At 43.6% G+C, this 11,692-nt stretch overlaps 1 protein-coding gene and 1 long non-coding RNA gene across 18 annotated transcripts in view; one reads left to right on the top strand and one right to left on the bottom strand.

Moving 5' to 3' along the window:
- Positions 1–2,982: 2,982 nt before the first annotated feature.
- On the bottom strand, positions 2,983–6,347 carry LOC132345989 (uncharacterized). The gene is made up of 2 exons (XR_009495644.1): positions 5,445–6,347; positions 2,983–3,997 (listed from the first exon to the last, which is right to left on the bottom strand). It is a non-coding gene; the product is annotated as an uncharacterized lncRNA (long non-coding RNA).
- A 26-nt stretch (positions 6,348–6,373) lies between these two features.
- The window catches only part of CDC14B (cell division cycle 14B), a 128,301-nt gene continuing 122,982 nt past the window's right edge, over positions 6,374–11,692 (top strand). For 8 of the 17 annotated variants that reach the window (XM_024995737.2, XM_024995729.2, XM_024995727.2 and 5 more), the window contains exon 1: positions 6,462–6,704. In XM_024995737.2, coding sequence (XP_024851505.1) covers positions 6,545–6,704 — 160 coding nt within the window. In that variant the 5' untranslated portion in view covers positions 6,462–6,544. Of the gene's footprint in view, positions 6,705–11,692 lie in introns of all 17 variants that reach the window. The other 9 variants (XM_024995741.2, XM_059889098.1, NM_001193238.1 and 6 more) reach the window with 5 other exon arrangements.

The following is an 11,692-nucleotide window of genomic DNA, read 5'->3' as shown; positions in this document are numbered from 1 at the left end:
TAAAACAAAAGAAAAGGAAGAATTCCTTACTAAAAATTCTTGGAAGTGACAAGCCACTATCACAAAATAAAACCTAGATTTAAAAAGCTAGTAATGAGTATGTACTTTCATTCACCCTTGGTAGAAGCGTTTAGCCAAGGAGCTCATGAATATACTGATCTTTAAGAATAATTTTCCATTTGTTTTCAAATTACTAACTTCTTCTCTATTGACATATTGAATATCTGAGAGTACGTGAAAGGCATTTAAGCATGTTTTACAAGGTAAAGGTAATGTGAAGGAGTTTGGCATTTCTCACTGAGTTCCTTAAGCACAAGCCTCTTTGGCTTTGGGGTGAAAGCATCCTTAGTCCTACTTGATCATATGCCTCAACCAGAATTCTCTTCTCTATCCCACCTTCACTCCAACATCCCATTATTCCATTATTATTACTATTATTATTATTTGGTGGGAAGAAATGAACATAACCAAAATACCCAAGTTACCTTCGGGATTATTGTTTTTAAAATCTACAACACTAGGGTCTGATCTGAGGTCCAAAAAAATCAATCAAAATTTACATTTACATCACTATAGTGTTTCCCTGGTGGCTCAGATGGTAAAGAATCCCCCTGCAATTCGGGAGACCTGGGTTTGATCCCTGGGTTGGGAAGATCCCCTGGAGAAGGGAATGGCAACCCACTCCAGTATTCTTGCCTGGAGAATTCCCCATGGAAAGAAAAGCCTGGCAGGCTACAGTCCATGGGGTTGCAGAGTTGGACATGACTGAGCGACTAAGCACACACAGAGGTTATTCAATTTCAGAAACCCACCTACAAGGAAAGATTTCTTCAGACTCTGTTCTCAACCTGTGATGAATTGTGCTGGCCCCAAGAAAGAGACATGGGTTTTCAAACCAAACTCATTGCAGAAGGTGGGTGAGGTAACTGCCTTGACCTGTCCAAATGAGGAAGTGTTCATCTAGAAAACAAGAACCATAGCATCAAACAGGGCATTTGTGTGGAGCCCTTAGTACTGTGTCCAGCATGTGGCGGTAGCTAAAAAAACAAAACTCTCTCTCTCTCTCTCTCTATATATATATATATATATACACACACACGCACACACAAATATCATATATATAATTATATATCTTTTTCTTTTTTCTTGGAATTCTAAGAGAATTTCAGTCTCAGGGTCAGGAACATGGGGGATTTCAGATTAACACTGAGATTATCAGAAGAACCAATGAAATAAAACCAATTCTCCTTAAATATGCTAGTGAAGATTTGAACTAGTGAAGATTTGAGCTAGTGAAGATTTCCTAACGTATTTAGGAAAAATACATTCAAAACTATCTAAACCCTATCTAAACCCTCTAAGTCTTTATGACAATTTGATCTTAAACAAATTATCTTCACATAGTTAAAGCTGTAATTCACTGATTCTGAAATCTATATTATCATCTGAGACTTTAGCATTATATATATACCCACTAGTTTTTATTAACTTTAGAGTAACATTTTAAAATTTTCATAATACGAGTCACCTAAAATATATAAGAAAATGTTCCATATTTGTTTTCCTTTCAGTGTCAATTTGCCTAGTAGAAAGGACTATTTTAGAGAACCCCTCCCTTCCCTTTTTAACTTTATACTGTGCTACCCATGATGTTGAGATCACAACCAGATGCACTTGCACTTGTTCTCTAAGCTCTGCCAGTTCAAGGAAAGACAATCAGAACCCTGGGAAATGTCTGGATTCTGGCCCCAAGCGCTGCCACTGCAACTTATGTGGGTCCCTATGTCCTTACTGTGAAAGGACAGCCTTACACCAAATATTGTCCAAGGTGCTTTCAGGCTCTAAAATTCTATGATCAATGGTCAATCTGAAAAACAAATTAGCCAACCAAAAAAGCAAGCTAAACTACATTTCCTGTGGCCAAATTCTCCAGAGCCCAGAGTTCAGCTTATTGAACAATGGAAAGAGTTAATTTGTTCAAGAGATGTGTTACACTCAAAACAAGTATCAATGAGTAATAGCACTTTTCTGCAACTGTCTAAACACAACCTAAAAACAAAATATAAATTTTGATGTGTATACTTCACATGCTATGGTGTGCTTGGTTATTCAGTTGTGTCAAACTCTTTGTGACCCTATGGACTGCAGCCCGTCAGGCTCCTCTGTCCATAGGCATTCTCCAGGCAAGAATAGTGGAGTGGGTTTCCATGCCCTCCCCGTCCAGGGGATCTTCCCAACCTAGGGATCAAACCCAGGTCTCCCGCATTACAGGCAGCTTCTTTACCAACTGAGCCACCAGGGAAGCCCAAGAATACTGGAATGGGTAGCCTATCCTTTCTCCAGAGAGTCTTCCCGATCCAGGAATTGAACTGGGTCTCCAACATTGTAGGAGGATTCTTTACCAACTGAGCTGTCAGGGAAGACTATGCTTCACATATGGACTACCTATTCCCCAAAATGGAAGATATTTCTACATAATTTCAAAGTGTCATCATGTAACTTCTCTCTTAATGATGTTATACTTAACAAAACCATATAATTTTAATGTTTGTAAAATGTGAAAATGTTAACAGTATAGTTATTGATATTTTTAACTTTTTCTTTTACTGAAATCATATGTATCTTAGTAGAGTTTCTAGCCTGAACATTGCATTTGAAGGTGAGAGAAAACAAATTGATATAAGTGAACTTCTTGACATCTTAACCTTAGCCTGACATTTAGATAAGTCACTCTCAAATAAACAGAATGTCAAAGAGTACTTGAATTTCTTTAATCTAAGGAGCCAACTGGACAACTCCCATGTATCCTCTATTCAAAACAAGACCTACTCAATGTTAACCAGATTTACTGTGATATTTTGCTCAAATTACTATTTGTACAACTGAAACTAATATAATGTTATATGTCAATTATACCTCAATACTGTTACCAAAATCTTAGCTCTCTGTGCACCAGTGCCAAAGGGAAATACGGAGACAGAATTACGGAGGAGAAAGAAAGAATGGCTTTATTACTTTGCCAGGCAAAGGAGGAACACAGTAGGCTAGCACAAGAACTGTGGCCCACTTCCTGGTGAGCAGAGAAAGGTTATATAGTCAGAAGGAGTATTGGATAAAGATCAAGGCAGTAACAGTCTTGTATTTTTCCTTCTGAAAAGTTTCAAGAGGGTGTGGCTGCTGACAAGATTACCATGTGTTCAGGGTCTTAGGTGGTCCAGTTTCCTAATCTTGATAAGCCTCAGTTCAGTTCAGTCACTCAGTCGTGTCCAACTCTTTGTGACCCCATAGACTGCAGCACGTCAGGGCTCCCTGTCCATCAACAACTCCCAGAGTTTACTCAAACTCATGTCCATTGAGTCAGTGATGCCATCCAACCGTCTCATCCTCTGTCGGCCCCTTCTCCTCCTGCCTTCAATCTTTCCCAGCACAAGGGTCTTTTCCAATGAGTCAGTTCTTTGCATCAGGTGGCCAAAGTATTGGAGTTTCAGCTTCAGCATCAGTTCTTCCAATGAACACCCAGGACTGATCTCCTTTAGGATGGACTGGTTGGATCTCCAGTCCAAGGGACTCTCAAGAGTCTTCTCCTAACGCCACAGTTCAAAAGCATCAATTCTTCGTCGCTCAGCTTTCTTTATAGTCCAACTCTCACATCCATGCATGACCACAGGAAAAACCATAGCCTTGACTAGATGGACCTTTGTTGGCAAAGTAATGTCTCTGCTTTTGAATATGCTGTCTAGGTTGGTCATAACTTTTCTTTCAAGGAGTAAGCGTCTTTTTAGTTTCACGGTTGCAGTCACCATCTGCAGTGATTTTGGAGCCCCCTAAAATAAAGTCTGTCACTGTTTCCAGTGTTTCTCCATCGATTTGCCATGAAATGATAAGCCTCTCTGGTCCTTTAATCTTGCTTCAGGTCGTTTCCTTGCTGTTCCTCTTTTCTTTAGCAACTGTTCTGCCATTTGGAACTGAGAGAAAGTCATGGAGGCTGGAGTCTTGCCTATAAGAAATGGGGTACAAAAAGGCCTCCATGCCCAGGAGTCCCACAGGGCTCTGCTCGGCATCAAGACAATAAAACAAAAACCAAGACCTACTCTTGTAAAATGACAGGTAGTCTGAAAAAACGGCAGCCTTTCTATCACTGAGCCTCAGTTCAGTGCGAAAGGCCTCCTCTTCTCAGTCAAAACAGAGGAAGTGGGATTGTTAGGGGAAGCACACTGATTGAAACTGCCCACCCTGGCCAGGCACCATAGTAACCATTTGCATGAGTTGTTTTATGACAGGAGATCCTGATAAGGAATACGGAACTAATAAGCCACCACCAATAAGCCACCACCAACCGGAAGAGTTTGGGAAAGGTCAAAAGGAGACACCGCGTGTCCGTCCACTTCCCAATCCCTCTCGCTAGCATCCATCTTGGCTGAGTGATGCGTGCGCCACCAGGAAAGACTCTGAATTAGAATGATTGGCCAAAGACCACCCGGAAACTAATCCCATCACCATAAAACTGGAGACTGCGACCCAAGCGGCAGAGCAGTTCTCCTAGGATCCCTTACCCTACTGCTCTCCACCCAGGTGCCCTTTCCCAATAAAATCTCTTGTTTTGTCAGCCCATGTGTCTCCTTGGACAATTCATTTCTGAGTGTTAGACAAGAGCCCAGTTTCGGGCCCTGGAAGGGGTCTGCCTTCCTGCAACAGGATGGGTAGGTTTCTGCTTGTATAGGCTCTGTTTGCACCAGTACTTCACAGCCTCCCAACTCTCTTGCTTCTTTGCTACCCTTACAGACAACATGTAGATCATTTTAAATTTAAGGCCTTCCCTGACTGATTTCCTTATGGGGAAAGGGGAGAATGAACATGATTACTAAGTTTCAGGTCTAAGTGGCAGACCTCTAGTTCCAGACTGTTCAAAAGCCACAGTCACACAGACACAGCTTTCCCCAAACCCCATTTCTCCTTAATTAGTAGTGCTTTAGGCAAAGGCCTTCAACTGTAGAAGTCAATGCCCCTCTGGGAGGTACTTCATGGAAATTTGCATTTCTGAGAGGCTTCCTGGGGAACTGACTCAAATTCATCTTTTTTCTTCTAGAGGCTGGCAGCAATTGCAGTGTAAAACGTTTACTGGTGAAAAATTAGGAATTTTGGGGATATGAAATCTAAATACTGCCCTCCAGTCTTGTCAACCTTTTCCATGCCATCATGGAAATTTAAAGGCCTTCCAAAATGACAGTTTTGGTTAAGTTCTAGAAAGACCAGGCATTATTTTAACCCAGTAGGAAAAAAAAAAAGGAATATAACTTTACAGTTTGCCTGATAAAAGGTAATGGATTAAATTCGTCACTTGCTTCAATACTGCAATACTGATTTTACTTCAACGTTCAATATAGTATTTTACCTAAGGACCTGTTGATACCTTAGGTTAAAAAAACAAAAACAAAACTTAGCACCTGGCATGCAATTTGGATGCAGGATTCCGAGATGAAGGACTTCGAGGTGCAAACCATTATGGCAAGTCGTTGTTTCCACGGTAGATTTTTTTGTCCTCTTAAGTAGCCCTTTGCCTGGTCTATTCGAATTGTGGGCATAGGTCAGAATGAAATAAAAAGAGCGTAGCTGATTTAATAGTTACTAAGTTCTGAAATCAACTCTACCTTAAGTCTATAATAACAGCAGACAGTTTAAGAAGTTCATACTCTTCCAAGCCAGTAGCCATTGCAAGAGCCCCTTTCACTCGGCAAAATTGCAGGGAAAACGAAGAAATACTTAAAATATATATACATCCCAAAGAACTGGAGTTAAGTTGTTAGGCTGTGTAAAGCTTCGGTGACTCTCTAAATTTAGGAAGTTAGGAACTGGGGTCTAGGCACTCCGGTAATACAGAAGAAGCAGAAAAGTACGGGAGGTTGCCAAGGGTCACGAGCACACTTTTATCTTTGATTGGCGGAACCACTCAGACTTTTCTTTATGGCGTCACCAACTACCTGCCGGTAGAAAAGCCCCATCTACGTGACGTCACGCCCCGCTGACCAATGGAAGGCCTCAGTCTGCGGGCCCCGAGGAGGTTTGTGGGCCCTTTTTTGTGAATGAAGCTCCACGGAACAGCCCTCCTGGGGTCCCCAGGAGCCGCGGCCCGCTGTGCTCCGGGTCCTCCGCTGCAGCGTCAGTGGCTGCGGTGGGCGCGCGCGGTTATCCCGGGCAGCTCCAGCCGCTGGCGGCAGCACCTTCGGCTTGGCCGCGCCCCCGGGCTGCGGGCACCTGGGGGCGGGCTGGGGGGCGCCGGCAGCGGCAGGAGGCGCTGTAGCGAGGGCTGCTGCGCGGGTCCCGCGGCGGCCGCAGGAGGGAGCGGGGCAGGCGCGGTGGGCCAGGCCCCTCCTCCGGCTCTCGCGCGGCCACCTCCCGCCGGGCTCCGCCAGCGCCTGCCGTCGCCGCAGCGCCGCTCCGCGCCCGCCGCCCCGAGCGCCCGCGCGCGGGGTTGGCGGGGGCTTCGGCGGGCTAGTGGGCGCGCGAGGCCATGGTCGTGGTCCCCTGACGGGCCGCGGCCGCCTCCATGAAGCGGAAGAGCGAGCGGCGGCCGAACTGGGCCGCCGCGCCCCCCTGCTCGCGGCGGTGCTCGTTGTCCTCTCCGGGAGTGAAGAAGAGCCGCAGCTCCACGTCGCAGGAACTGCACCACCTGGACCAGCAGGACGATCTGTACCTGGATATCACCGGTGAGCCGGCAAGCGAGAGCATGGCGCGGCGCCTGGAACACGCGGCACCCGGCTCGGGGGGGCGGGGGGGGGGTCCCAGCCCACCCACCCAAGGCAGCAGAGGCGTCTCCCAGGGCCGACTGACACGCCTCCACGCCACCCCCTAAAAGCCCCCTTCAGGGGGTGGCCACACCCCCCTCAGGATCCTGGCTCTGGGAGCGCCCCCCTACCCCGAGTTCCCATCTGCGTTTGTTGAGAGCTGTAACTTTATCTGTTTTGCATCCTCCTACCCCAGAAGGATGGCCCGAGGGTCACCTTTCTAAATTGCTGGCGTCTGTTCGGCGCCTCGGGATTTTCCTAAATTCGAGTTGATACCGCCTCTAGGGTTGCAAGCTCGGTTGGCCCTTAAGGAGTCTGAACCTTCGAATCACTCCAAAGGATTCCCCGAGCGCGCTGAACGCTCCGGCCCCGGAGCTGCAGTGTTTATTTGGCGTTTGCCAAACCTCCGCTGATCTGTGGGAAATCCCGTCTGGGGCGGCGTTCCTTGGCCGGGCGCGGAAGCCAGATCCTCGCCCTGGTCCTCATTGCACTCGTCCTGTCCCCAGCGCGCGCACTAGCACACCCCAGACCTCGGGATAATTCCCCTGTCTTGCTTCTGGAAGGAATGTCACGTTGATGGCACTTGAACCGTTCAGTGTGATGAATGCCCAGAGTTGTCACTTCTGAGAAATTGCAGGTAGAAAAGCAGCCGTTTGATAGCTGCTTTATTATTAGTGCCTCTTCTACAAGTCTTGAAGACTTTATAAATCCAATTTGGGAGCCGTAGGGTTTGCCAGGATTGACCCTGAAGCTTGTGGAAGGCGTTAAATGTGATGATGTATGTGGAAACGCTTTGTAAACAGCCCAGCTTAGTCTACATTTTGAGGGAATTTTCAGTCTGTTATTTGTGGCGTGGAGTGTGTAAACCTCGGTGTGTAGGGTTTTTATTGATGTAAACTGTTTCCCGCTCATAGCCTTTGATAAACCAGGTGAGCTGGAGTGGTCAGAACATTAATTTAGAAAATGTTCAAACACAGAAATTTATTAGAAATGTTTTTTTAGATTGATGGGCAGTTGGAAACTAAGGTGCATTTCACAGAAAGTAGAGTGTAGAGCGGAAGGTTTCTACATTGAATGAGAGGCCCCTGGGGACTGGAGGAGGCGGGAGGAGGAAGAGGTTGCTGTAAGGCCGTGTCTTCACTGGCACCTGCCCAGCTCCACCTTAGCGCCTGGCGCTGTAGGAGGTGAAGCCCTCTTGCTTAGGCTGCGCCCAGGTCCCACTGGTGTGCACTGCCGAGGAGATGGCCCAGGTGAAGGACACACGCCGTCCTTATGTCTTGTTATGTACACCTCTTCGAAGGACCTTGTTGAATAACATTTGATTTTAGGACAAGTAACACTTACTTGGTACAGAATTCTTAATTCCAAAGGTAAACAGGAGTACTATATATAGAGAAAAGTTGGTCTCAGCAACCGGGTGTCGAAACCTGAAGGCAGCTTACACTGCTAGTCTTTCGTGAATCCTTCTAGAAATAGACTGGCATGTTTACATGTATACATTCTCTACCGTACCCAAGCACCGCAGCATTGTTTTGGACATTGTTTTCAGTGTTTCTTAGCAAAAGGATTGTTTTGTATTAGTACGTGTAGAACTGCCTCATTTGGTTTTAATTACTGCTTAGACCAAAATAGATCTGAAGTATAATACCATAAAGTAGGATATGTGGATTTAAATGTATACATATATACTTTTAAATGTCTATGTTTAAAAGGAAGTTTCTGTCAGCAAAGTCATTGGAGTAAATCTTCCTTCTTTATGGAGAAAAAAATGCAGTGTGGCTTGCTCTACTGAGGTAGTGATCAATGAATTAATATCAGAAAATATCACCAAGCAGAATATTGAGGCAAGAATTGGTGCACCATATATAATCACAATACTCTTATTTATATTACAAGCCCACATAACGGACGGGTCTAATCTCAGTAAGATTAACCCAGGGGGTTAAGGAAATGAACTTCCCCTAGAATTGCTCCATGTGTCCCTTAGTGGCAGTCTTGTCTTCCTGGGAAAAATGGTACTAAATCAGTTTGTTTGGGTGTGATAAGTAAAGTAACTTAGGATGCAAAGTGGGGATTTCTTTTTACTGGGCTTGTAGGCAAGGCTTGAGACCTCATCCTCAGCAAATGGCAACCTGGTACCATCCTTCTCAATTTGTTTTTCCCTCAGTTTTCTGAAAATAGTGTATGCACATTTTTAAAGTCAAAACAGATATATAAATATAATTAGTCTCCCTTTCTGGTAACATCTTATTTCCCTTCAGTTTTCTACTCATTTAAGTTTCTGCAAATTGTGCCATACCAGCAAGAGTTGTTCTCTCTCTCTCTTTTTTTTTTTTTGCGCTCCCCTCCCCAGAAGAGTGGTCTCTTTAATGGTTGCATATTGTTCCATTGTAGGGCTTCCCTGGTGGCTCAGTAGTAAAGAATCCACCTGCTAACGCAGGAGGAGATTTTAGTTTGACCCTTGGGTTGGGAAGATCTCCTGGAGAAGGAAATGGCAATCCACTCCAGTATTCTTGCTTGGGAAATCCCATGGACAGAGGAGCCTGGTGGGCTATAGTTCACGGGATCATAGAAGAGTTAGACACGACTCGGTGGCTAAACAACAAATTGTTGCATTGTATGGCTTAATTGTCATTTATTTAATGCTAATAAATAAATGGCTATTTGGAGGTTTTCCAGTCCTTACTGCACACAGATAGCATCAGTGTGCTTATCTACCTACATGTGTGACTGTGTCTGTAAACATAAAGTGGCCAGGCCAGATTTATACAGTTTTATCCATTTGTGAGTGAACTTTTAGGGCAATTATGAATAATGCTGCTATGAACATTCACGTATAAGTTTCTGTGTGGACATTTGTTTTGAATTCCTTTGGATATATACCTAGGAGTAGAATTTCTGGATCACATGGTAACTCCATGAACTGCCAGACTTTTTTCCAAAGCAGCTGTACCACCAGCATTCTCACTAGCAATTATCAATTATTCCACATCTTCACCAATACTTGTTATAGGATTGTGAAGATTCTTTCCCAGTGGGGTTGGTTTGTAAACATTAATATACATTGTTCTGCCCACTCTGCCTTTAAATATATTACTTTTAATTTTTTTAAAACTTTGGTCCCTTGACATTTCTGTTACAATCTATTTTATCTGTAAGCTGAATTCCCATAGATCCCAGGGTATTTCATGTGTGTACATTTAACATGGAATGTTTAATTTCTATTTTTGCTCCTCTGTTCTTTGTTGCTGCTGCTGCTGCTAAGTCGCTTCAGTCGTGTCCGATTCTGTGCGACCCCATAGACAGCAGCCCACCAGGCTCTCTCGTCCCTGGGATTCTCCAGGCAAGAATACTGGAGTGGGTTGCCATTTCCTCTCCAATGCATGAAAGTGAAAAGTGAAAGCGAAGTTGCTCAGTCGTGTCCGACTCTTAGCGACCCCACCCCATGGACTACAGCCTACCAGGCTCCTCCGTCCATGGGATTTTCCAGGCAAGAATACTGGAGTGGGGTGCCATTGCCTTCTCCTCTGTCCTTTGTTATGTGGTCACTATTTGTTTGGCCCACCTCCTTGATAAACTGGGCACTTCTCTTAGAAGGAGCAGATTGACCCAGGTTTTATTCCTAAGCAGACCCCATCAACCTCTCATTAGCCATTCACTCAGTTCTTGCCGTATGCAGTGGCTTGAATTTTACCTGTTTTCCTGCTGCAGTTTCAGTGAATCATGTGAAAGAAACTATTTACATTAATGCTAAAGAGAAACCGAGTAAAGATAAGATCCTAATGAGTTATCAGTTAGGAAGCAGGAGGAAGAAGGGAAGTGAGAAGGGCTTTTAGTTGAATTTGGAGCCAGGTATCTGGATGAGAGAAATACCCAGGGAAAAAGTGCTGGACACAGTCAGGATCTTTTTTTTTTTGGCCACAAGGCTTGTGGGATCTTAGTTCCCCCAAATTCCCCAGTCAGGTTTTTTATTTTCCTGTGAACCTCCTTGAGGCCAGAAATCTGAATCTTTTTGATTGCTATATATTCTTGTCCCTTAAATAGAGCCCTCCATAAATGACATAGCACATTTCCTTTCGTCTTTATTAATATAGAAACAAAATTTAAAGACTGTACATTACTGCATTATCTCTGTGTTTGATAATTTATAGGATTTAATAGTTGGTACACATCTTCAATTTATTTTACTTTAAAAATTTTTTCCAGACTAGTAGAGAAAATTGACAGTAATTACTGCCTTAAAAGATATTCTTGGTGGTTTGTCTTAAATTGAAGAAAAACTCTTTTTCAGTGTCTGCCATTATATTCTACTGTTTAAAGAGTATATTGTAACAGTAAATAATTTTATTGGAGAAGCTCTAATTGAGGTCAGGGTTGTTATTTAAAAGCATCAATTCATGGTGTATTGGATACTCATCAAATAAAATTGAACAGATACAGCATTGCTCCTCCCCCCTTCTTTTTAGGATTTTAAAAATCATGCTAGATATTATTAGGGAAAATTTATTCATTAGTTCAAGAATTTATTGAATGCTTACTGTGTAAAATAATCATGCATTATTCATTGTTTGCAGTGATAGAAGCATAGTTTTCTTAATAGAAAAGGAATGCTGTTAACCTGGGGCACTGATTAAAGAGGAAATAATTTTTCTTCAAGAGTTTCATGTACTAGGTTACTGAGTTTTAGTAACTGAAACTCATCAAAGTCTGTAATGTTCATTTTTCTTCTTATTCATAACATGTGTATACTTACTCTGTGTATAGTGTGAATTTATTTTCTTGATTTGTGTACTTGCTTATTTCTTCAGCATCTTTATTTCTGATGGTATCATGTTAGTCATCTGCTTTGAGTCTAATTCTTAGGCAACAATAAAAAGGCGGACACTTAACACAGTTTCAGTGTTGCTGCC

The sequence above is a fragment of the Bos taurus genome, chromosome 8 (genome assembly GCF_002263795.3).
Source record: "Bos taurus isolate L1 Dominette 01449 registration number 42190680 breed Hereford chromosome 8, ARS-UCD2.0, whole genome shotgun sequence".
NCBI classification, from domain to species: Eukaryota; Metazoa; Chordata; class Mammalia; order Artiodactyla; family Bovidae; genus Bos; species Bos taurus.
This window is presented reverse-complemented; position numbering and strand designations above follow the sequence as displayed.